Below are 27,079 nucleotides of genomic sequence, written 5' to 3' on the forward strand. Positions count from 1 at the left end.
TTAATAAGTAGCTTTTTTTTAATTACATTTACAATTTTCGTAATTTCATTTAAATTACAATTACTCTGTATTTGTGAAATCCAATTTCATATTCAATGCAATTGCAATCATATAATCTAATTATAATTACACTGTCATTGTAACTCCAGTAATTATAATTATGCAATTAGGATAGCAATTGTTTTTGATTAAAGCAGTTACGTAGCCCAGGAAAATCATGATCTTAATTGCAAATGTAATTGTAGAATGCAATTGAAAACACATAGTAATTGTAATATTATGCAATTACAATGCAACAATTTTTAATTACATATACAATTTACGCAAATGCATTTTAATTGTGAAATCTAATTAAATAAACAGTATAACTGTAATTATATAATCTAATAAAAATTACTATGCAATTATAATGACCTCTTAATTAAAAATGCGCAGCAGATGATTGTAATTATTTAATCGGAAAAATAACTGCCCCTTATAATTTCTGTGACATAGGCTAAGGAAATCGTGATGAAATTTGAAAATTACAGTCAATAATATTATATTTGAAATGTTTCTGCATTTTGGATAATGAGTTTTTAAATAACACAACGGGATAATCCCAGCATAAAGTGGAATTTATTTAACCCTTTCAGGGGCTCAATGTTATGATTTTTTAAAAGTTATGAAAAAGTAAGCATAATGACATGCAATGGTCCTATATACAACATAAATGAGTTTAAAAAAATTTTTTCGTCCCCCTTTATGGAAAGGGGACCGGTTTCGCCTTGAAACCAGCGCCCCTCTAGAGCATTAAGACTAAACATTTGCTTATTTATCTTTACTTTGCTGAAAAGTATCTGAATGTAACCGAAATTGCAGATTATACTAGTAAATTACTGAATAACTAATGAAGTAAGTAATATTTGCATAAACACACATTTTTAATTATAAATAAATTTAAAACAGGAAACAAAAAAGTATAAGACAAAAGGTAACTAATAATGCACTAAATTACTTGCATAAAACTATGAAATATTTTTAAAAATTATGTTTAAAACTAAGAAAATTATATGTAAAAATAAAATAAATTCAGATCCATACAATTATTTTACTATGAACTAGAAGCACGAGAAAGGCGACTGCTAAGAGAAGCATAATAAAAACGCAACTGTTAGTGTTTTTCAGAGTGCTCTGTAAAAAATAAAAAATGTTTTCACTCTCTCAAAAGCTCCATAAATCCTCATCTTTGAAGCCACTCAAATGAAGATATTGTGCAACTGTTTACAGCAGTGATCCGAAAGCAATAAACACAACTGCAAAAAATCTCGTGACTGCGCCATCTGATCCTTTCTTCGATGTCCCACAGGGGCGGTGGTTTCATACTGAAACCGCAATGAAAACATTCAAAATTAAAAGAGTTCCATTACTTTTTTTTGTGAACTAAGGACGTTTCATTACTCATTGATGCCTGCTTATAAAATATATTGTGGAAAAAGAAAAATTTGTTTTTAAAGTGGGTCAAAAAGAGTAGTGTGCAAAAGAAGCTATTTTTGAATGATTCATGCTGCTGCCATCTGTTATCAACTTTAAGAAGTAATTTAATTTTAGCAGCAGTTTTGAGGGAAAAAAAAACCCAAATTTTCTAAATTAAAAAAAAATGTTGAAAATGTGGTTTCAAGGCGAAACCACCGCCCCTGAAAAGGTTAAAGGAAATATTTTAAATAGACCAAAATGCACATAACGTTAGTAAGCAAATATGTATGTTTATGATCTTCAATATATATGTGAACTTAAATTACAAGATTAAGGAAAAGCAAGCAAAGAGTTTATGCCAGTGCAAAGGGATGTTTTCGCGAAGGATTTGTTACGGGAAGCTTGTCTTGTTTACATTACGCAAGAAATAAATTATAAAAATTACATTTATCCTTTCCTTTTCAGAAAGGGAATCATCAAGGACTAAACCGTCTCATAATTTTATCCAACCTATTGCTTTAGCTGGTAAAAAAATGATTCTGATCAGCAATCAGTATGCTTAATTGCTGTGTGTACTAGGCATTTTACTAAATCCATTTATTATGAATTACCGCCCAGAGAGTAAAGTGGTTTGTAACTCTGGTTGCCGTACCGAAGAGCCTGGGTTCGAATCCCGGATAGGGCAGGAATGTAATTTGTTCGTCCTCTTCATAGGAGGCAACAGTAGCCCACGTATTAGTTCCCTCTTCAATAACATGACCGGCCTTAGTAGTGATCAATGTCTATAAACGGCTACTACCTGCCATTGGAAAAAAAAAATTTACGAATTGGTCTTTTATTCAACATAACACACATTTTCCATAAATAGTTAAAATGCATTATTCAGTTACAAGTGAAAGTACTTGCATGAACTATTTTCCATCATTGTTTCACATAAGAACAAATAAAGGTATTTTTTTATGCACCTCTGATTGTTATATTATTTGGATTACAGTAAAGACTGCAAAGATGCTTCTGTGGATGACTTTCTAAGGGAAACTGGCTCATGTTCACATCACCCGTTAACAAAAGCAGGAAAAGATCTTTATTTAATTGAATGCAACAAAACGTTTAAGAAGAATGATGTACTCATAGAGAACTTTCTAAAATAAAATGATTTGTATTCATGTTACACATAAGGAAATCCATGAAGCTATCTCAACATTTAGATTGTTTGCCAAAGTTGGCATCCGATTTGAACTAGTAGTATTCGAAAGCCGACTTATTATTCTGCTGAGCGAAAAATCTAATTACTTTTGAAGTTATATTGTAATTCAAACAATCATTGTATTACAATTATTTTTTTTCCCCCAATGGCACATTGTGAACAGTTACAGTGTAACACAGTCCATTAGTCTATACAAGGCCAGATGAGGTGGTCTCTATTATGGAGGCACCTGATATGTGGGCCCCCCATCGCCTCCTATGAAAGGACGAACAGTTATAACCATGCCTTCTCCGGGATTCGAACCCAGGCCCTTCGGTATCGCAGTTAGGCTTCCCTAACCACTATACCACCTGGGCAGCACAATTACAATTATAACTGCATTAGTTGTAGTTTTAACTACCAAGTAACTACAATGAATTACCAGCTTTTCTCAGTCAATAACAGATAGCTTAAACTTCAAAGATAAATGGAAGGTCTTGTAATTTGTCGAATGGCAATATTCTAAGAAAGTGTAGTCTCCAAGATGGTCGAAGTTTAGTTACAGTTTTAAATTTTGCATACTCGCAGTACTTGCCCAAAGGCTGTTCCAAGATTATTTTTGCTCATCTCATCCATTAATTTTGGAGACAAGATCATGTCTAGAGACATTTTTTTCCAAGGACAGAATTTTATATAATAGAAAAAAATAATGCATCACCCTCAAAGTGCAGGAAACAATGAGTACTGATAAATTTAATTGAAATTACAATTATAATTCTAGTTAATACAGATACACTTTTAGAATTACATTATAGTTCTAATGGCAAAAATGTCAAATGAGTGTTATAGATTCGTATACTTTTATCTTATCACAATATTAAACTTTTAATACAGTTTTATTTTATTTATCAATATCACAATAATGAGCTTCTTAATACCATCAGTATTGAAAAAATGTTTTACTACTGTCATGAAATGTATATTCAATAATATTTTCTCACTGCTGTTTTTTCTTATATATTTTCTGCATAATTCATAAAAGTTTGCAATGGAAACAATTCTGAGGCTTTTATAATACTTCTAAATTTTCATGAAATAAAGTTCCGTTAAGGTTTACTTGAAGGAGACTCTCAGTGCAAGCACTCGAAAAGAAGTTATGCTACATTTACATATTATGAAATAGTTGAATGTACAGTATTTACTTGTAACAGCGGTGCTCAATATATCACATTTTCTGAAAGAATGCACATGTTGCCTAAAATCGAATTTAAATCACGATAATCAGAATAATTGGCTAAAGTATTAAATTGTTATTTTTACAGCATCAATCGAATTAGTGGATTTTATTGAAGATAAAAATGTGTTGATATTGACAAGCTATATTAGTTTTTGTACTATAATGAATGCTAGCTAATAGCTAGAGTAAAACTCAGGATATGGTAACATTAAATAAATATTATAAATAAACTAAAAAAAGAAGCAGAAAACGAAAGCGAAAAGAAACTAAATACATTCGGAAAGAGAAGCTTTACTATGGTGAAACATTAGAAACGTGTAGACAAAGTGTTAATACTATGTGAGAAAATACTAAGGACAAATTGAAATACATCATAGCTACGTTTGGTGCTTTCTATATTAACTGTATCAATATTAATATAAGTACTGAAAAATATTTAAAAAATAATTATTTTCGAAAATTTAAAGGAACAAAATTGCAGTCTGAAAATTTATAGCATATCTCAACGAAAATTTTATTATCAAAGTTTTTAAAATTAAAATCTTTATGGCATTTCTAATTTAAAAATTATTTTAAAGTTATTATTATTAATATTATTTTTCTTTTAATTAAAAATGATATCACTCTAAATGAAAAAAAAATTGTAAACATGGTCAATTTTTACTGCAGTTTTTGAAACTTAAATAGAATCGAATGTGAGCCGGCTGGTGGGTTAAAGAAATTCTGGACCATATCATGATAAACAATGAACATACTCATCTACAAGCTAGCATACACAATTAAGTTTGCAGTCACAGGTTACAACCGAGAAAGAAATTCCACATTAGCCTTCTGCAAAAATGAGTCTTACGCCAATATTCTAGACCTACATTTGATTAGTTATAGAATATTTTTCTCAATGAATTGATATGAAATAAATGAGTATGCTCAAATTGAAGGACTGAAATTTACAATTCTGCTATCAATCATAAAAGAAAGACTATGCCCTAAAAGAGTACAAGTAATCTGTCAGCAGGTGCTTCCTCCCAACCAAACAATGAATGTCAATCCTTTACTGTCAAAAGCTGGACAAACTGAAAATTTTGTTACTTTAAATGGTTAATGTTCATCATTTGCAAAGGATATCTTGCAATGCAGCATTAGTTTTCCTTTGAATTCTTTCTCATAAAATCCTGGGATATTCAAATTATGCCTATCTTAGATGTGCTAGTGTACAGGAGAGCGCACAGCATCATTATATAACTTTGTTTACGTTATAAAATCTAAGAATACTGATCTTGCATTACCATGTGAAAATTTATCTCTGGATTCTGCAGTATCAAAAATAATCTTTCCAGTCATTTAAGATATCTGACATTAAAATCTTTCTTTTAACTCACTAATATTCACATAATTTTGTATACTTGTATAAAATATCACCAAACAAAGACATTCTAAAGCTTACCAAATATGAAAATACTGAAAGCAATAGGATGAATTTTACATATAAAATTTTGACACATGCAATGATGATACAAATGACATTATCAAGTACAATTTAGTAGTGGTACCAACACAGAAGTGCCTTGCAAGAAACATAAGGATATTAGATACATAAAGTAACAGGTAAACATCAGGGAATAACTACTCACGAGGATGATGCATAGCTTCTTGCATATGAAAACAATTTGCCCAAAATAACATTTATAATAATCAGGATAAAGAAAATTTAAGGTGACACATTCCTGCAAGAAAATTATATTGGTATAATGTTTTGAAATGTGTCATGCCAACAAAAACTATAGGTGTACTTGCATAAAATATCTACGCAAATTATGAACACAGTTTAAATTAAGTCCTCTGAATGAAATTTTTATATCTGTCTTTTATAAAATAACTCAGCACAGGCAATGCCAAACAGTTCAACTACCACCCTAACAGGGAAAGGGCCAAAATAATAAATAATAATTAAAAAATCATTAACCAAACATTTTTGGACTGGAAAGGGTCTCTAGTTTTTTTATTTTCATCTAGCCAAAATAATAAATAATAATTAAAAAAATCATTAACCAAACATTTTTGGACTGGAAAGGGTCTCTAGTTTTTTATTTTCATATAGCATAGTTTTCTGATATGCAACAACAGCAATATTATTTCAAACCTCGCACATCATCAAATGATGTACAAATGTCATACCATTTTCATTAAGAACTTTTAATGGCAAATACTACTAGATAGCCAGACATACAAAATAGAATTAATGAGAAGTCATTAAACAACTTATCAGTTTTCTTATTTTATAGAAAAATATAACTTTTACATGTGACCAATATATTTATGAAAAGTTTTATAAACCAGTGACAAGTTCAATTTATACAGAATGTTTGACACCCAGTTTAATAAATGCAAAAACAATTATGATGCAAAAAAAACTTTATTGAAAAAAATCAAATTTTAATACAGAAAAAATCCTACACCTACCTAAAAGAAAAAAATAGTCCCTTAAATCAAATAGGATATATATATAGAGATAAATATACTTATATAGAATATATACTCATATAAGCAGAATAATGTAGAATAAGTCAAATTTATTCTACAACAATCCTTATGTATTTTTTAAATTTTGCTATTTTTTTGTCATTTTTTTATATTATAAAGCATGGTATTCACGTGGGGTTTTTCTCTTTTCTCTTTTTTTTTCTTTTTCTTTTTTTATTGTATATAACGGAAGAAACGTTCCTGTATACTTGCTCAGAGAACAAGACAGTTAAGCTTCTTTCTTTATGCCTCCGGCAACTGATATATTTTCTTTAGCATGATGAGCTTGAAGTACAGCAACAGCTTCTTCAACCTACAAAGACAAATAAATTGTATGAATTTTTGAAAATAGGTTAATTTCTAAACCTGTCATAAGTAAAAGGATTTTATATAAGGGAGAATCCATTAAATAGTTAAAATGCAAAATTATGTTAATACAATTTTCTTTTAAATCAATCTATACATTAGCTCACACAAAGCCAGCAAACCTGATATCATCAATTTTTGTAACAGAATTTAAAAAGAATATAAGTTGAACAATTTGTTTTAAATATTGGATAGTTATACTCCTCACAAGAAACTTGTCACTTTTAAAACAAAAAAGATAATAAGGATCTCTTAATATCTTTTGAATTTATAAATTTCTAAAAAACTTATTCTAATAAAAGAAATTGATAAAACATCAAATTAAAAAATGATCTAAATTCTGATTTCTTTTAGCAATTAAATTTTTGTTATTCTTTTTTAATGAAATTATTTAAATTAAAATATTGCACCAGAATGTATATTTTGCTTTCCTTAGCTTTATGCCTCACACAGACAATTTATTAATCTAATATTCTGCAGTTTAAATTAACCGCCCAAAATGGCTTTCACAATTCATAGGAATCCCGCCCTCAATCCATTATTGTGAAGATTTTAAATGCTTCCTAACAAATAAAGATAATAAACCACAAGTAAATCCTTTTAAGACAAGTTGTCTGCAAGAAACTGCTACAATGCATATGAGAAACTGCACCTGCTATCGCACACTTAAGGGGACAGAAGAAACCATCGCAATCTGGGTCATTTTAAGCAGTTACGGTTGTTTGAATGATACGTCATCTCAGCTGTTTTGGTCTTCAGAGTTAATATCTAAACATTATTAAGCTGACAGAAAATTTATATTTTGGAACTTGCAACTGTACTTACTTTAGCTTTCAGTGACTCTTGATGTTCTAACATATGCAACAATTCAGAATTATCTATTTCCAACAACATTCCAGTGATCTTTCCAGCCATCTCAGGATACCAACGATGGATTACAGGGAACAATCGTTCACCTAGCATTTGCTTCTGCTCTTGAGCATTGGCATCTGCTAACATGGAAGCAGTCAAAGGTTCTTGGCCTTGTATATGCACGGCTTGCTGAGCCACAGCTTGCTGGGTAACAGCTTGTTGAACTGTTTGAGGTTGTGGTGGATTTCGCATGTTGGAAGTATATTTGTATGTGGCTGGTCTTTGATTGACATTTGCAGAAGCCATACTAGTAGGTCGTGCAGCACCTACACCAGTAGGACCCATTGCAGCAACTCTTGTTCCAGATGCAGCAGCTGCTGCAGCAGTGGGTTGTTGGCCTGTTATGGGTCGAGCATTCATACCGGCTCTCATTCCTGGATTTTGCGAAGCTGCAACTGCTGGACGTGCAGCTGCTCTAGCAAATGGAGCAGACTGCATAGCTTGGAATGCTAAAAAATATTTTAAAATTGTTATACATGAACATTAATGTGCTTTATGCAGAACATTAGGAAAAAAAACTCATGCATGGATTGAAAACTGAAAAGCAAATATGTTTAAGTATAAGAAAGCATTACATAAAAGCTAAAACCTAGGATAGACGATCAAAACATTTAAAAGAAGCTTATTTTCTCATAATCAGTTCATTTTTAACTAGTGCATATATATGTAGAAATACACACTTGAGGGTTTGTACACATTTTTACAGAAGGAAACTAAGTACTTTTAAGGACCATCAATGAAAAATATTATGGATCTATCAAAGCAAATAGAACTGAATAAACTAAAGCAATTATCTACACCTGATCTACACACAACTTTTGTAATATTTAAGAATAAACTAATGTTCTCAGGTAATCAGAATTAAATTTCACAATTCTTGAAACACTGAAATTTTACAGTTATTATTGTTGGTTTTAGTTTTTCCTTATGCAAATTTTGATCAGAGATCGGCAGTAAGGTAACAAACACGGTTGCCGCCTGATTGGCCAATGACGTCAAGGTCGGTAGTTTGGCCAAATATTATATGTACGCCGGTAGTCTTTTTTATTATGAGTTAGCATAAGCAGAATAATGTAGCTAGTATTCTTTCACTCAAATGATTTTAAATGTAAAGGCTACAGTGGTAGCTTATTTTATTTTAATTTACAGAATAAAGCATGAATTTTATTTAAGGGAAGCAAAATATGATTTGCCTTTATAATGCCACTGCCAACAATTATAAGTCTCACGTATTTTAAAGATTAATGACTTTTTATTTAAAATTTGCAAACAATTAGCTTGATACTGATATTTTAATTAATGCCTTTAGTCACAACTTACTCAGTCGACAGGTTTATGAAATTTGTCAAGGGGCATAATCACAATGGATTAAGGGAAGGAAATAACTCGCCTTAACATGTAGAGATAATTTCTAAGGGTGAGCAACTAGTTACAAATAATTAAAATAGTTAAATACTCTCAATAATAACAGATTTATATAGATATGATCCCAATTTTATTTCTAAAAAATATCCATTAAAAAGGATTAAGAACGTTTTACAGCAAATATAATTTATTATATTGATTCTAAAATGATATTAGTATAATTATACATTAAAAGCTATAAACATTTATGTTTGTAGCAAACAATATCTTTATGCATCTTTTTAATTTGAGAGTTTCCCAGATATTTTAGTTAATTTATACCAATTTCCTTGTCTGCAAGGTTTTTTCTAAGTTTATTTGTTTCAATAAACAAATTAATGTTTCCACACTTCCGATTAATTGTTAGTGTTTCAACCATGCACCTTTGAATTTTTTTTTTTCTTTATAAAATCAATTTCTTCATTTTAGAATTTCCAGATTTAATTAAAGATTTTCTTATTTCAAAGAACTGATTGTATTTAGAATGAGTAGAAGAAACTGCTAATTTAATTTCTTTAATAATAGGAGTAATGAGACAAATAATACAAGATCAAAGTCAGTGCTAGAGTCAGCATGGCATAAGTTTTAGAATTTCGTGAAGCACCACGCAACACAATTTAGGACAAAACTTTTAGAACTGACTGAGGTATGTATCATGCACCAAGACATATACGATGAACCTTTTAATAACCGGTCAGTTTTCCTTTCTTTGACTGCTTCAATGCTTGTGTCTAGTGAAAAGATACATATTAACACATTAACACTTCTGCGATCAAAAAGGGGAAGTTTTTGTTTTCACTGTCCTTTCCAAAAAAATCCTCTAAAACATAAGAAATTCATCACAGATTTCCTATAAAACACACGAATTATGTGTTTATGCCATGAAGACACTTTTCATTTTGTCACAGTTTTTGGAAATTGCAAATATCTTGCCTTCAAACCTTCCGAAGTGCAAAGTCTAAATTCTGCGCAGCAGAAGTTGGGCTGATGTGTCAATAAAGAGCAATCCTGTTGTTCGCACGTAGTTATCTTTTAAATTCCTTTTTGCCTTGTTTGCTGAATTTTGACGGCATTTTGTAGTGTTAAAAAAATGAGTCTTTGGGATTTGGCAAACACAGAAGATGCAATTATATTTTTTTCAGGAGCGAAATATAATAATAATAATAATAATAATAATAAAAAACAATTTGCATGATATGAAATTTTGGTAAAAGCACGTTTTGGAAATGTAATTTAAGACAGTGATAGCAGCAAGGGGGACTTAAAAAAGACAAACAAATAGAATAGTACATGTTATAGTTAATCATAAATACAATTTTATTGATCCTGATACAGGAGTTCATAGCCAAACAGTTGAGAGAATGTAGGGCAGTGTTAAATGGAGGAACAAAAGACATAGGGGAACAGTGAGATGTCATTTAGAATCTTGTTTAGCAGAGTTCATATGGCGACATCAGGTCAAAGAAAATAGAGACTGTTCTGAAACTATGTTAAACTTTATATCGGCCCATTCCGACTGACTACTTTGATTTTAAATAAAGTGTTTTAATTTATGATTTGTCACAAAAATTTTAGGTGTAGAATGGCAGCACTTAAAAAATCGTCAAATCTGCAGCTGCGGTGACATTAATACGCAAGTACCAAAATTATTCTACCTAATTCTGTATGGCTAAAAAGACAAGATTTTTGAAAAATAAAATTCAGAAAAGAAAAGTGAACTTTCAACAGAACACTGATACACATTTTAATATTCTGAAACTATCATGAAGAAATATAAAAGAAAACGCATGAAATTAATTTTTAAATAATTACACCTTTTCTTTTGAAAACTGCTTTATACCATTTATTATCTTGTTAATCTTTCATAATCAAAATATTCCAGTCACCAAACGGAAAGCAATGTCATTTTAAAATACAGCAGGAGAAAATAACAATGTTTTATTTTAATATATTAAAATTACGTTTAAGAAAAATATCATCTTTACTAATATAATGTTTGTAAAAAAATCTCCATAAGTTTCGCAAATCTCTGAATTAAAATCTTTGTATACAAACTGATCTTTTAATTGCCAAAATGTTGGTAATTAGAAAGTTTAAGGTTGCATAATAAAATAACTCTTATTCCAAAAAGAGAAACTATTTTTGGATGCAATATTTTATAAACTATTCATTCACAAAAAAAAATTTTTTTTTTTTTTTCTAAATGTTTATGCATCAAAAGGGGCAAGACCTCTTGCCTAAATCCCTCCTTTTGTATTAAGAAGTAGAAAATAATACATACTTGTCAATACACTGCCAGAAATATTCCTCCAAAATGTTAATTCACACTCAAAATGGCAATCATTAAAATGAATGTCATATGACTAAAATTAACTCTTTCGCATCGAAGTTGCCCGTAACACCCGTTCATTCAGGCAACGGTAAACCGCCCAAACGCCTCGTTTATTTTCTACCTAGTTCTTTCCCCTCCACGTTAGTGTATGGCTCATTGGTTGCGCGAGTTGTTAAAAGACATGTCAATCATTCTTTTGAAGCAAATAAAAGAGAAATACGGAAAGCTATTGACGTTCGCAGGTGCAGTCCGGCCCTAAGGTGAAACTGCACACAATGGATGAAACCGCAGGGGGAAAGGAAAACTATTCCAAGACAAATTCGTAAACACGGGTGTTTTCGATATTTGTTGAAAACAGATTTGGTCGTCTCTCGATGCGAAAGAGTTAAGGGATCTTTTGCCAATTTTGGGCAAAATTAAGAACTTTAAAGGACCAAATTCATTCTCAAAAATCCAGGATTAGTACTTTAAAGTACTTTAAAGGACCATACGAGCCCTGACACTTGCAACAGCAAAAATGGCTGAATACTCACTGAATATATCAGGTTAATAAAATCTGCAAAGCTACCAACAAAATGTAACACACGAATTCAGTCATGTACTTGATAGCTAAAAAGTATGTCATTGCACAAGTGTATTTCTTGCAAATGAATGCATTACAGAACACTTCATAAACCTAGCCCCCACCCCCAAAAAAAACTTCTTGCTGCACACACACACAAACAAACAAACAAACAAAAAAAAAAAAAAAAAAGAGCACATTGCTTCAAAACTAACTTTACTTGATTTCTACACAATTACAAAATCTTTAAAAGCAAAATATCTGGAAAAACATTTTTGAACTCGAATAAGTTATACCAAGTTTGACTACTGAAATCTCTAATGCTGAACCTTAGAGCAAATAGCCTACATTTTTTCTGTACTATTTACTTCTGCAAAATGTATTCTCACTAGCAAGTATTGCAATATCTTTAAAAGAAAAATTAATTTTATTGAAAATATTCAAAATAAAATATTTTGACACATTGACAGCTATAATGTTAGGCATGAGTTTTAATTTCAGAGAAGGTACGTATAGTCGACTCCTCTTAAAGCGATTATAACTAATAATTGTGATTCAGATATTGTTATCAAACTGCCGAAGTTCTGCTCATTGTATACAAACACATGCAATTCACATAAAGTTCTACAGAAGCCTACAGTTGATTAGAACAGTTCAGATCAAATGAAATATTGGAAAGAAAAATTTAATATAAAATTTATTACAAAAAATATAATAAATAATAAAAGGTGATTAAAGAATGAAAACCTGCAAATTTCATCAATATGAACACTTAAAAGCATTCATTTTTATTACAAATATATTTCTTATCCCAGGAACAAAATTTCTTTTCCATTTTATCAGCTAAAATTAATAGGTGTTATGAAAATGTTGCATAACAAACTAAGTCCTATAAGTTTGATTATCATCAATCTAACCGATACCTTTTCAATGCAAACGTATTCGCAATTTCACTATCATCTCTGCAATAAAATTTCTTCCTCACTTATCAGCTAGCTTACATTAATAGAACTTATATGCAATCACTACTTCATTAAAATATAATATCTTAACTATTACAAATATGCACAAAAAGTACCTGCAGCTGGTTGACCTCCTGGTCGCATCTGAGGCTGAGTGGGCCATCGAGGAGTTGCACGCATTTGAGCCATTTGTGGGAAGTAACTTCTTTGAGCTTGAGGCATAGTTGGTACAAAATATCCGGCACTTCCTGGGTTAAACATCTGTCCCAGCTAAAATGAAAATATTTTTTTTTTAAATACCTGGTAGCATATATCAATGAAAACGTGCAAAAACAGAATATATATATATGTTACCGTGAAAGACTGAAATTGGAGAATGTCGACTTTCACCTGAGAATGTCAACATTCACCACATACGTCGGTGAAAGATCGAATATTTCTTTACGTTCTTGTACATTCGGACCCTCACCGGTGTATGTCGACAATCACGGATATGCTCTGGTGTAGGTCGGAAAGAGAGGATATGTACACACTGCCACTCCAAAAGGAAGTGTTTCACAAATAAATGCAGGAATAAAAGCGAGGGCCTCTCGTGCAATTCAAAGTGTCATAATAGTTTAAGATGCTGCAATAAATAAGATTTGAATCACATAATTTGGTAAGTTTATAACTTATATTATTTTCCTTTCTCATTTTGAATGTACTGTGTGTTTTAAGTTCTGAGTCTCAAGTGCGTTTTTTTGCGAATGAATTACGAAGAAGGAAATATAATATTCTTATATGTTCAACATTCACCATTAATACATGGTGAATGTCGACATTCACCGGTGTAAGTCAGAAATAAGAATATTTGAAAATATTTCGGACATACACCAAGCGACTTTGTGAATGTTGACATTCTCCAGATTTCGGTGTTTTACCGTAACATATACACTGGAAGTTCAAGTAAACACAAATAGCTCAAACCCCATCCAAAAACTAATATAAGTAAAATTGTGAGGATATAAACTTAGTAATGTGTCATATGTTCATAATTAAATACAAATATTAACTGCTTAAACATGGGTTGAGAATCTTCATAAATTTTTTTATAAACGACTACAGTAGGTTAAAATAATTTAAATCAAACAAAATGTAATAAGAAAAATCGCATATTTGATGGGAGGCAATGTAAATCATTAGGAATTAAATATGCATAATAAAAGTTTCATTAACTGCTGGGAAACACTTTTTTAAGCAAAGGCTAAACAGATCGAGCTGGCAGCTATTAGACCAAATTCTAAAATTATGATATCCAGTATCATCATGCATACCATACTATATTTTTCTGTTTTATGCAGAAACTACTGCCAAATACTAATAGGAAATAACTGTAAAAAAATCTTATGGAAAAATAATTTAGAATGCAAACTATTTTGTTGCATACGTTGATGATTAAATACACATATTATATGCTTAAACATGGGTTGAGAATCTTCGTAAAATTTTTTATAAATGTCTACAGTAGATTAAGATACTTCAAATGAAACAAAATTGAATAAGAAAAATCACACATTATAGGTAAGATTGTAAATCATTAGGGGTGGAGGAATGAAATTTCCATAATTTTAAGTTTCATGAATTGCAATAAATTTCATCTACGGCCGGCGAAACATCTTAGCAATGGCTAAACACTCCGAGAGCATTGCATTGTTCATTTTGTTTTACCAGAAACTACTAGTAAATACTAATAATAAACTGTTTTAAAAAACTTGAAGGAAAATAATTTAGAATGCAACCTATTTGATATTTCTTTCATACTTATTGTAATCTTTCCATCAATATAACACTTATATAAAATACTTTTTACAGTTCATATACAGTAAGACAGTTTTAATAAACTTTGCACCTATATGGACAATTAATAAATTAAAAAATAATGCAGCAGAGACCCACAACCTCCTCTCAGATATGAACAAAATTTTCGGCATTACATGAAGAATTTGATGCAAAAGAACATGATAAAATGGAATTAAATGTTCATTTTCATAAAATCGCATATACTATTCATACATGCAAATTATTAACAAACATTTCAGATGAGAATTTTTTCACATTATTCAAACAATTTTAAAATCGCTCTTTTTTATAAAGTAACAAGTAAAAATTGCCATCAAATTTAAAGCTAGAATTAAAACAAGGTTGAATAATGTGCCTTACCTGCATGCGCATCCCGGCCATTCGTTGCATGTACTGAGAAGCTAAATGAGCTTTGCGTTCTTCTTTACGTTGAGCTAAAGCAACATACAAAGGTTTAGACACAACAATTCGCCCATTCATTTCAGTTACTGCTTTAGTTGCTTCTTCTGGAGAGCTGAAGCAGACAAAGCCAAATCCCTTGGAACGTCCATTTCCGTCTGTCATGACCTAAAATTTTATTTTCCAGAGATATAATTATCTATAGTTATTAAAGGTGATTACTATAATTCTCCAAAATTACACTTAATAACATAGATTAAAATTATAAATGATTTTAATAATTTGGTTTCACAAACAAAATATTAAAAAACCTACTTTAGCACTAGTTATTGTTCCAAAAGGTGCAAATTCTTTTCTTAAGCGTTCATCATCGATAGCATCGTCAAGATTCTTGACATATAAATTTACACCTTGGTATCTATTCATACGTTCCATTTTCAACAATTCAAATCTACGCTTCAATTCTGCTGCTCTTTCAGATTTCTTTTGTGCACGACCAACATATAAAGTCTTTCCATTTAATTCTTTCCCATTAAGATCTTCAACAGCCTATTTAACAAATACAAAAAGCCATGAAAGTAGGTAATAAATAAAGAGTAAAATTAGTTACGCATTTAGTTAAAATTAACAATGTATTTTACAAAAAATCCATGACTGATCTACATTCAAATTATAAAGTACATATAAAAAAAATTATGAGCATATTTGGCAAATTATCACCTATTTAGGTAATTAATGCATCTTCATTTATCTGATCACAAATAAATATCTAAAAACCTATTTTAACCTAAACAATCCTGTTGAATATTTGCACAAAACTAGGTCTTAAGAAAAAGTCACAGCAACTGCCTCCTCTACCAAAAGAAAAAAATACCTCTCTAACATTGCTACACTATAAAAATGGAAATATTAAATAAGACTTCTCGTGTAATTTCATCAAATTTTGGGTAATAGTTTACAATTGAGTGCCTCTTGTTTTCTGGCAATTCTTTTTTGATGCCAAGATCGGCACCAGGAAGGCACAGTTTCAAGATGGCCGCTACATAAAACCACAAAAAGTCAAAGAATTGCACAAACTCTGTGTTCATGTACACATCGATCTGTTTTCATTTACAAAAACATCGCAGAATTGCACTAACTAGGCATTGTGTATTACCTTAAATTTGTCCATGTACACATCATCTATTTTCATTAAAAAAAAATCAGGAAGCTAAAACAAATTTAAAACTATTATGGTAACCAGATATGAAGTTTAATCGCCAAAATTTTTTAAAAAATTGTCACTAATCGAAGGGGCACCCAATTCTATACTCGAACCCAATTTTGTTCTTGTTCGAGATAATAGAAGTACCAAACGGCTCAAAATTCCAAAAATGCACATTCATTATATAAAACAGGTTACAGAAATTCAAAATTTCAAGAACTAAACTAAAGTTAAAACTAATTTCATATTGAGGGAAAAATTTTTATCAGTACAACTTTTTCTCACACAATTCAGCCACTGTAATAGAGAAAGGGGATGGAGTCTCCATTACAGGAGTTATTAGAATGAAGACAATGATGGTGGATATTGATGTAAAAATCTAGAGGCACTTCAGAAACTAATAAAAAGGCACTGCTAAATCATTTCATTGCATAATTAAGTTTCAGTTTTTCCAAATAGATATTCAAAATGGGCTCTAAATCACATAAAATGTGATAATTTTTCATGCACCTACAATATAAAAATGCTGGAAGAGGTACTTGACAAAACAAAACAGAGACTGATTCCAGATTTAAACTCCTTAAATCCTATAAAAGTTTATATATTTCAAATGTTTTCATGAACTTTAAGAACTCTGTGTAATATACAGAATAATCTACTTTGCTACCAGTATACATTCGAAAAAACATCTTTCAGAAGTATTCATACCAGGCCGTTATTATAACTTAACCTATACATTCCATTTCTGGATTAAATTCAAAATTTTGCTTTCTTCAGATTCATTTATTAGTATTTAACAGCATCTCCCTATATAATAAATAATATTCATTTCTGCAATTACTGAGTACCCCAGCTCAAATTTTTGGCAGCATTTTGCTAACCTTTTTTTCTGGGGGGGGGGGGATTTTAAAAAGAGACGCCATAAACAATTACTTTTTTTTTTTTTTTTTTTTTCATTTCACTTCTTATGTTTAGTTGACTTTAACAGCTAAATAACTAATAATGACAAAAATATAGATCAGAGAACCTGTCACAGAAGAAGCTAAACAGCTACAATAAGAGCCACTTTTGATAGTCACACTATAATATCACAGATGCTTTGGTCATCAAAAAAATTCTTTACAAGAAAATGAACATATAAATACATCAATTTACACTTTATAAAATAATTATTTCATAATTAAAAAGACCTTTTCAGCATTCTCTGGTTCTTCAAAGCTTACGAATCCAAAGCCTTTCGCTTTTCCAAGCTCGTCAGTCATTACCTATAACAAAAGTTACATGTATAAAATTACTAAATCTAAAACATGAAATATATGTATTTAGCATAACATTAATGCAATTTATCTTTTGCAAAATGAAAATGATAAGCGTATTATTAAATGTTACATAAAAGAATTAATATTTCAGAACTTGCATTACCAAATTTAAATGTACGACAAGCACAGTTCTTTTCTTTAAAAAATTATTTTAAAAGCATCTGCATATTCCTTACAATCAATATTTTAAAAGTTTCTAAATCCTTATTACATGCAAATAGCTAAAATTAATGTATTCTTATTCAATCTCTCTCTCTATATATATATACACTCACGGACAAAAAATTAGTGCACCAAGAAGGAGTCGTCAAAATAAAACGAAATTTTACATATGTTATGAATAGTTTGATATAAGTAAATGGTAAGAAAATCAAAGAAAAAGGATAATTTATTTCAGAGAAAAGACAAAAGAACGGAGGAGTTCATACTCTGTTAGAACACACTAGTGCGAATGCACAATGCGATATGATCGGGCATAGAGTCATACAAGTTCTATTTGATGTCTTGAGATATTTCATTCCATATTTGCTATAACCTTGCCTCTAGTTCGTTCAAACTTGTGGGATGCCCAACTCGTCCTCCCAAATGATCCCAGATATGCTCGATTGGAGACGAATCTGGGGATCGGGCAGGCCAAGGAAGCGGAGACAGTCATGCGACACCCTTGCCATATGAGGGCAAGCAGTCTTGTTGAAAAATGGCTCCTGGGAGCCGTTGCATGGGTGGCAATACATATGGTTGCAGGATTTCATGAACATACCGCTGGACAGTCATGGTGCCACGGAACAATACTAGGGCTGACCGTGTATTGTAGGCAATGGCACCCCATACCATCACACCAGCTGTGGGAGCGATGTGTCGCTGTACAGCAAAGGCAGAATTGAGGCGTTCACCATGGGCTCTCCACACACGAACACGATGTCATCACTACCGAGATTGAATCTGGATTCGTTGCTAAAGACGACCTGGTTCCATTCCGCTGCAGTCCAGTTTCCTCGTGCTCGACACCACTTCAAACGGAGGAGTTGATGGGCAGGCATCAAGGGCAGCACACGTAATGGGCGCCACGATACCAACTGTCCTTCAAGGTGCCTTCATAGGGTTCGAGAAGACACAGGGGCCTCTAGTGAAGGTGCTACCTGTGCCTGGATGGTGGCCGATGAAGCAGTTGGCTGTACGCGTGCATTTTTTACGATGTGGTGGTCTTCTTGACGACTGGTCTGTTGAGGGCATCCTGGGTGAGTGAGTGAGAGATTATGGCGCTAAAAACCAGAGATGATTATAGTGCGCCAAACACAAGATGGGATGATTGCAAATGATGAAATTAAAATACAATAAATAAAAACAAGTAGACAAATGTACCAAATCCAGAGGATGAAGTCATATAAAAACAAGTTAAAAGCACGCATTAAAATTCAAGACGCAGTCTTCAAAACAAATTACATTAGATAATAAAAGCCAGTCTCTTTTAAATAATAAAATTAATTAAAACTGACCTCTCTTCCAATTAAACGGTCGAAAGGTAAGTCACAGCTATTAAAACATGGACACTCAATTAAAATATGAAGGACAGAGAGAGACAAACATTACAATTTGAACAAACAGGCTCATTCTCGACCAATTCTGAGGCAAGTCAAAAGAACTTCCTCCTTACGATTTTTGGTTAATTCCCAATGCTCAATTCTAGGCTTTACATGTCTTAATTTATTTTGAAGCTGAACATCCCAAAGTTGCTGCCATTTTTTTCGGATCTTCTCTTTCACAACACAACAGATGTCTCCAAAAGGGATGAGACGACTGGACAGTTCAACAGCACATTTCGCTGTGATATCTGCCAGCTCATTCCCTTGCCCGGGAACCCAGCAGTACAGGATTTCATATCCACGACCTGTTAAGTTTATATGTAACTTAAGAATATCCACTATTACTGGATTTTGAGTGTTAGAAAAAACCTTCTAATGATTTAAGCGCACTATACGAGTCTGTATAAACTTTTTGTGGCAGAGCCTTGAGATGTACAAAAGACTATAATATATCGCAGTTAGTTCGGATGTTAAGAAGAGAAAGCACGCTGCAAGCATCTGCCCTCCATGTGATCTTCAATTACAAATGCCATTCCAACATGATCTTTTGACTTGGATCCATCTGTATAGACTGGAAGATAACTACTATATTTGTGCCTGTGCTCAGCGAAGAGTTGTCTGTCTACGATCTCGTTAGTGCTTGCCTTCACGTGATGTTTGAAAACATCAAGAAGCTGAATCTGTGAATTTTCCCAAGGTGGGATTTCAAAGTTCTGTACTGCTTGGGGGTGCATATCAGAGAGGGGATGTTCCTCAATGATAGGGAAGGTAGTAAAAACCTTCCTCTTAAAGGAAAGGTAGGAACACAGGATGGACGTGTTTCAAATAAAGTGTTATATACATTATCAAGTAAGCCCAGCTCATTGGGATGTTCAGGTTGTGATAGAATATTAAAATATATATTAAATATTATTATATATTAAAATATATTGCAAAAGGGACAATTGCTCACACCTCAGATAAAGTGATGGTTCGTTAGAGTCAACATACAGGCTCTGGACAGGAGAAGTCTTGAAAGCTCCTGAACAAATCTGCAGAGCTTGATGGTGAACAGGATCTAGTTTTAACAAAACTGATGATCGAGCGGATCCATAGTCGTCTAGAGCAAACAAGGGCTCTAAATGCGAAGCATAGAGCAACGTTCTGCACCCCAAGAGGTGTTCGCCAACACTTTTAAAATATTTAGTGTTTTTAAACACTTCTTTCTCAGGTTTAAAACATGAGGAAGGAAAGTCAATTTGTGGTCAAACGTCACTCCTAAAAATTTTACTTCAGGTGCGACTGGAATAATTGTACCATTCAGATATAACTCAGGTTCAGGAGGAGACCTCGCTTCCTACAGAAGTGCATGCAGACAGTTTTTTGTTTGGAAAAAGTAAATCCCTGTTTGTTTGACCATTCCTGGATCTTATTCAGAGCCATCTGCAATTGCCTCTCTATATATCTCATGTCTGCCCCTCGACAGCTAATTTGTAAATCATCTACATATAGTGATCCCAAGATGGTGGGAGGATGTTCTTTTAATACAGAATTTATTTTTAAACTGAACAGCGTTACACTAAGCACACAGCCTTGAGGCACACACTCTTCTTGTTCAAAAACATCCGAAAAAACAGATCCAATCCTTACTTGAAAAGTTCTAGTGTTCAAGAAATTCTGAATGAAACTTGGTACGTTGCCGTGCAAGCCACTCTCGTGAAGATCCCGAAGTATACCGCATCTCCATGCCTTATCATAAGCTTTCGCAATGTCGAAGAATATTGAGACAAGGTGAATTCTTCTGACAAGGGCTTTTCGAATAGATGTCTCTAAAAGAAGCATATTATCTACGGTCGTTCTCCCCTTTCGAAAACCGCTCTGATAAGGCGATATAATATTATTCTTTTCCAAGAAGTAGACTAGGCGGCTTTCTTTTCAAACAGTTTGCAAACACAACTGGTAAGGGCAATTGGCCAATAGTTGGAGTGATTCCTCGGGTCTTTCCCTGGCTTAACAATAGGAATTACAACAGCTCTCCTCCATGCACTGGGAAAAGTACGCTCCTTCCACACTCTATTGTAAAGTGTTAGAAAGGGCAGTCAGTGACTTATAGGACAGATGCTTTAGCATTTCATAATACACGCCATCCAGACCCAGACAAGGTCTATGTGTCTGCAACAAAGCTCTCTTTAATTCAAGCATAGTAAAGTCTCTATTGTAAGGCTCAGATTTGGAAGAGTTGAATGCGATGGGATTTATTTCCGAGTGCTGCTTGATAGAGAGAAATGCAGGTGAATAGTTTCTGCTGGAAGAAACGGCAGATGTCTCACCAATAGTATTTGCAATTTCTTCTATGGAGCTAATGACTCAGCCATCTTTTTCCAGAAAGGAAAGAGTGGTCTTTATATATTCTGCATGCTTTTCGAACTCTTTCCCAAACCCGCTTACTAGGAGTAGAGGATGTTATTGAGGAGACATATGTAATCCAGGAATCTCTCTGGCTCTGCCTTCTTACCTTTCGTGCATTTGCTTTGGCTCTTTTAAATGATATGAGGTTTCGCCGAGTAGGATATCTACGAAAAATTCCCTATGCTTTTTTTTTCCTTCAGTGCTTCATGACAATCACGATTCCACCATGGTTTCATATATCTTACTATTTTTCCTGACGTTCTAGGAATAGAAAGTACAGCTGCCGCAATAATAGTATTAGTAACAGCTTCAACAGCATCACTGATATGCGCATCTTCTACCATTTCATCTGTCAGCTCTGCAACGGAAAAGTTCCCAGTCTGCTCTGTCCAGTATAAACCGAGGTAGTCTCGACATAGGGTTTGCTCATCTTTGTGCAAGACACAAAAATGGGATAATGATCGCTGTTGTATAGATCATTTCCGACACTAAAGGTGCAAAATGACAACAGAGATGGTGAACAGATAGGAAGATCGAGAGCATGGAATATCCTTGAAGGTTCATGGAAGTAAGTATCCTGCCCATTATTCAGGAGACAAAGGCTATGATCTTCAATCATCTGCTCTATTTGTCTTCCTCGGGAATTTGTATCTTTACTACCCCACAGCGGACTATGGCCGTTAAAATCTCCTATATAGAGCTCAGGCAGCTGCTTTATAAGATCATTTAAATCTTGCTCATCAATGAGCTCATTTGGAGGCAAATACAGAGAAACAAATGAACAATATCAAAATTTGCTTGAGTAGCGACAACTTGGAGGGATGTCGTCAAAGAAAGTGCATTTGAGGGATAATCCAGTGAGGTGAGGAGACCTACACCTCCACTGGCAAGCTCACCTGCAAGGTTCTTCCTGACAAAAGAAAACCTCCGAAGTTTTGCATGTTGTTCTGGTTTCAGATTTGTTTCTTGTATTGCTAAGCACACAGGATGATAGGCATTTATTATAGATTTGATGTCAGGCAAATTTCGGTGGAAACTGCGACGGTTCCACGAGACGAGGATGGCCATTATGAATGGTTTTTATTCTTTCTGTGCTGTTCTTTTGTTTTTCGTGGAAGTAGATGCCTGGGATTTCTAGACCCTCTTCTACATCCATACTTTCTGAATCCGCAGATTCAGAAATCATTTCATCAAAAGAGCTATTGCTGGAACTTCTATTTTTATTTGATATTTTTTTAGTGGCAGTTTTGGGTTTACTTTGAATGACCTATTTTTTTGTATTAAATGAGTTGCATTTTCCTTATTCTTGGTGGATGTAGTCGGTTGGGTTTTATTTGGTACAGTCTGAGTGCCTATTGATGATTGGGTGGCAATGCTACGTGTTGTTTTAACTGCACTGGCGTATGATTTGTTTGAATGGAGCTGTGTGCTTTGAACTAGTTTTCTGGCTTTCAGCATATGAGATGTTTCTGGTAACTTTTGCAGTCTGCACTTCTTTTTCGGATTTCCATTTTGGGCACAGGCGTGAAAATGCTGGGTGCTGACCCTTGCAATTTATACACAAAGGCGCAGCGGTACAATTTTCAGAATCGTGGCAATCTGTGAGCATCGAGCGCATGTGAGGCTGCCACGACAAGACATCTTAGAATGGCCTAAACGCTGGCACTGGAAACATCACATAGGGTTAGGAATATAAGGTCTTACAGGAAGATTTAGATATCCGGCTTTAATATTCTTAGGCAGATCAGGCGTGTTTTGTGTCAATCAACTGGCCTTCCTTTCGCATCTTGATCCGCCTAGCACTACAGACATTTTGGTCAGCTAACTCGGAGACGAACTCTTCTTCTGAGACACACAGAAGGTTGATCTCCGAGATCACACCTCTACAAGAATTAAGTGTTTTGTGCACTGACACAGTTATAGATATTTCTCCAAATTTGGTTTGTCGGGAAAGAGAAGCAGACTGGGTGGCCGATATGGTATCAATAAGAAGGTCTCCTGATCGGAGGTGCTTTATGTTCCTTGGCTCACCTATACATGAATGTATATATTTGTTTACGAGAAAAGGAGACATCTTTTGCAGTTCACCAGAAGGACTAGAGACAATGAGGAAGCGAGGATTTTCAGTAGTTTCCTTGGTATTTGCATTGGTACAAATCTTCTTGCTAATGGTTTTGTCAACAATTTCAATGTCTTTGGCATTTGCACCTGTAAGGATCTTCTTGTTGATGGATTTGTCGACAATTTCGATATCTTGGTTGGTTTCATTCGACTCGGGGTTTTTTAAAGATAAAGAGAGAAGCCATATTTAAGAAGAAACGATTTGGGTCCGACACCCCGCCCACCATGGAGCCCAACAAGGGAACACAGATTCCTGTGTTAGGGCTAGCCGGACCCATACGCAAACTGAAGCCTCACAGTCAGCTTTCCCGAAAGCAGGTACTCCCGAGAGCTTGACCCCAAGCCACTGACGAAAATTAGAGATAAGGGCTGTTCCAATTTCTTGTGACGAGCCCCAAACTCCGAAGAGAGAAACCACAAGGGAGAAGGGAAGGGGAAAAGTTCCAGCCAAGAGGAGGGGAGACGGAAAAGAGGATAGATCACTGGGGCTCCAGGATCGTGACACCCGTCTCACCAAGATGATCCCCTGAAGGGCTAGGGTACCTCGGGATTGCTACACCCGTACTCACAAAAGTAAGCCCCCTGAGGGGTTGAGGGCATCCTGAGCCTGGTCTTCGTGTACATGACATCTCTTAGGTCCACTGGTCCCAACACCTCCTCATAATACAATCAGAGCGGCCTAATTGACGAGCTACTCGCCTAGCTGACCACCCAGCTTCCATCATCCCGACAATTCTCCCCCTTTCAAACTGTGACAACTGCTCATATAGTCTTCGAACACGGCGTAATGGCATGTCTACCTCAGCTCTTCTTTTGTAAATGATTCACACTCAAACAAGCTTGGTTTACCTGTTTTATACTCCACAGAGTATGATGTTCAACGCTCTCTACCGGCTATACGTAATGCACAATCACGCTGCAATTCTAATCATTTGCATATCTCCCCAACATGTACCTTCATTGTTAAGTTTCGTTACAATCCCGCAATTATTTCTTGGTGCGCTAATTTTTTTGTTCATGAGTGTACATATATAACATATCAGATAACTTACAGCTAAAAAATTAGTTTATCTTATTTTAATTACTCACTAAAACAAATTCTTTCTTGGGGGTATTAACAATGATTGGATGAAACAGTCACTTATTTTAAGCTTGTCACAAATGATTTTCCCATACTCCTCTCCCAAACTAAATTGAGAGCTTGACTAAGGCTTTTTTACACTATCGTTGTGCGTCATCAATTACTTAGTACTCGCACTTACACAACTCCCATGCATTTTGCAGTAAGATGTACTACTGTAATAATAATACGTGTGTATGTTTCATTATTCTTATTTGCATGGGCACATACAGTCTCCCAAATGGCATTATGCTGGGTCTCGGCTTCTCCTTCAAGAGCTAAAAAATCTGAATAAGTGCAGAATGGAAAATACATGAATTAGTTTAATTTTTTTAAATTACAATTTTAAAGGAAAATTATTTTGTTGATTACAAACACTCATGCTTTGCAAAATCTCAACCCCTAAAAAGATCAGGTACACCTAATAATGAGGTTCTTCTCTATGGAAAAAAACATCCTCAGGCATGAAGCTGTCACTATAACAGAAGAGTACTCTTTTAAGTTTCATTTTCCTTGAAAAACCTACTCCAGAAGACATTCTCTAAAAGCATAACAAATATCTAAGTTAATCAAATATGAAACCTACTCATTTTCTTAAATTTGAGTAATGAAATTCTGCAAATGAATAGCAAGTGAAAATCTATATTAAACCAGATAAATAAATATATCAGTGATAAAATACAAACTTGTTGTGATTTACATGTTAAACTAAAAAATATAGAAATCTCATACAAACCTTGGCACTTGTTATTTTTCCATACTTTTCAAACAGCTCTCTCAGCTTTTCATCATCAAGATCATCACCGAAGTTCTTGATATAAACATTCATGAAACGACGCGCTTTTTCACCCAAGAGCTTCTCCCGCTCTTTACGGGGGATGAATTTTCCAACAAAACTAGAAAAGATGAAAATTAGTGAAATCTGTAACACTGCTAGTTCAAAATACATTTTAATATACACTGCTGGCCACCCAAATTGCAATACCAAGAAAGACAGGAGATATCACAACAAAATTTATTTAGTAGATAACATGTTGACCAAAAATCAAATGATTAAATTTATAGAATTCTGTGAAGTGTGGTTCTCTTCAGAATCAGTAGCCAGAGTAGCCGCCATTGTTGAAGATCACCGCTGCCACACGCATCGGCGTTGATTCAAAGAGACTTTAGATGTGTTCTAGCAGCTTCCAAACGTTGCCAAAGTTGATCTGGTGGGGCAGCTTGGGATGTAATCCGAGTCAATCATTTAGCAACCATGAAACATGTTTTCTATCGGCGAATGATCCGGAGAGTGAGCCGGCCAGGGAAGCAATTCAATCTGGTGATTGACGAAGAACCCTTGGACAAAGCATACCACATGTGGTCGCTCATCCTGTTGAAATATGGCTGTGGGTAAGGAAGGACAACACCTCGGAGTTGTAGTGATGGCTGTTTAGTGCAAAAGAGATATTCAATACCGCAGCTGTTCAACATTCTCTCTCTACGGTGTCTCCAAGAGAAGCGTGACTTGTCAGTAAAGACAGTTTCATTCCATTCTGGCGTCCACATCCTTCTTTCACCGCACCATTGGTGGCGGAGACGTCTGTAGTTCTGCGTCAAAGGTAGACGAAGCAATGGACGTCTTGCGAACAGACCACTCTGCTGCAAACGGCGTCAAATGGTACGTGCGAACACTGGACGATTACAGACTGTGTGTGTGTGTGTGATTATGGCAAAGCCTCGAGGGATATCTGCCTAAGAGGAGGGATGCCTTTGTGGAGGACTTTATACGGGAAACTGGCTCGTATACACGTTACACATGGGGAAAACCACGAAAACGCCCATGCAGCCAGCCCGTTCGCAGGATTCGAACCTCGGACCGAACTACCAGTGTTCAGGGATTTTACCGCTCGGCCTCTGGTGGGCCCCGATTACAGACTGAATGTGCTATGCTATGGTTCGTGATGTGATTGAGCAATCCGTCACTGCCATGAGCATAATGTTCCTGTCATCAAGCGAAGTGGTGCACTGAGGTGGATGCGATCGAACACGTCGGTCCGTCGCACCCTTCTGCATCCAACAGTCACATATCAGCATTATAGTTGTTTGGTTTTGTTCAACACAACCACCGACTTCCCTGAAAGATAATCCACACCCTCGGTAGGCCACTATCCTTCCTCTGTCAAACTCG

General features: G+C 34.1%; 1 protein-coding gene across 1 annotated transcript in view; it reads right to left on the reverse strand.

The window, feature by feature from the left end:
- Window positions 1-6,272: 6,272 nt before the first annotated feature.
- The window catches only part of pAbp (poly(A) binding protein), a 32,380-nt gene continuing 11,573 nt past the window's right edge, over window positions 6,273-27,079 (reverse strand). Inside the window, exons 4-10 of the mRNA XM_035364925.2 lie at window positions 25,646-25,805; window positions 17,569-17,643; window positions 15,490-15,723; window positions 15,136-15,342; window positions 13,053-13,206; window positions 7,590-8,125; window positions 6,273-6,711 (exon numbers count right to left, since the gene is read on the reverse strand). Coding sequence (XP_035220816.2) covers window positions 6,628-6,711; window positions 7,590-8,125; window positions 13,053-13,206; window positions 15,136-15,342; window positions 15,490-15,723; window positions 17,569-17,643; window positions 25,646-25,805 — 1,450 coding nt within the window. The 3' untranslated portion in view covers window positions 6,273-6,627. The remainder of the gene's footprint in view (window positions 6,712-7,589; window positions 8,126-13,052; window positions 13,207-15,135; window positions 15,343-15,489; window positions 15,724-17,568; window positions 17,644-25,645; window positions 25,806-27,079) is intronic.

The sequence above is a fragment of the Stegodyphus dumicola genome, chromosome 10 (assembly GCF_044657685.1).
Source record: "Stegodyphus dumicola isolate Sdum_Otavi_A_Nest chromosome 10, ASM4465768v1".
Classification (NCBI taxonomy): domain Eukaryota; kingdom Metazoa; phylum Arthropoda; class Arachnida; order Araneae; family Eresidae; genus Stegodyphus; species Stegodyphus dumicola.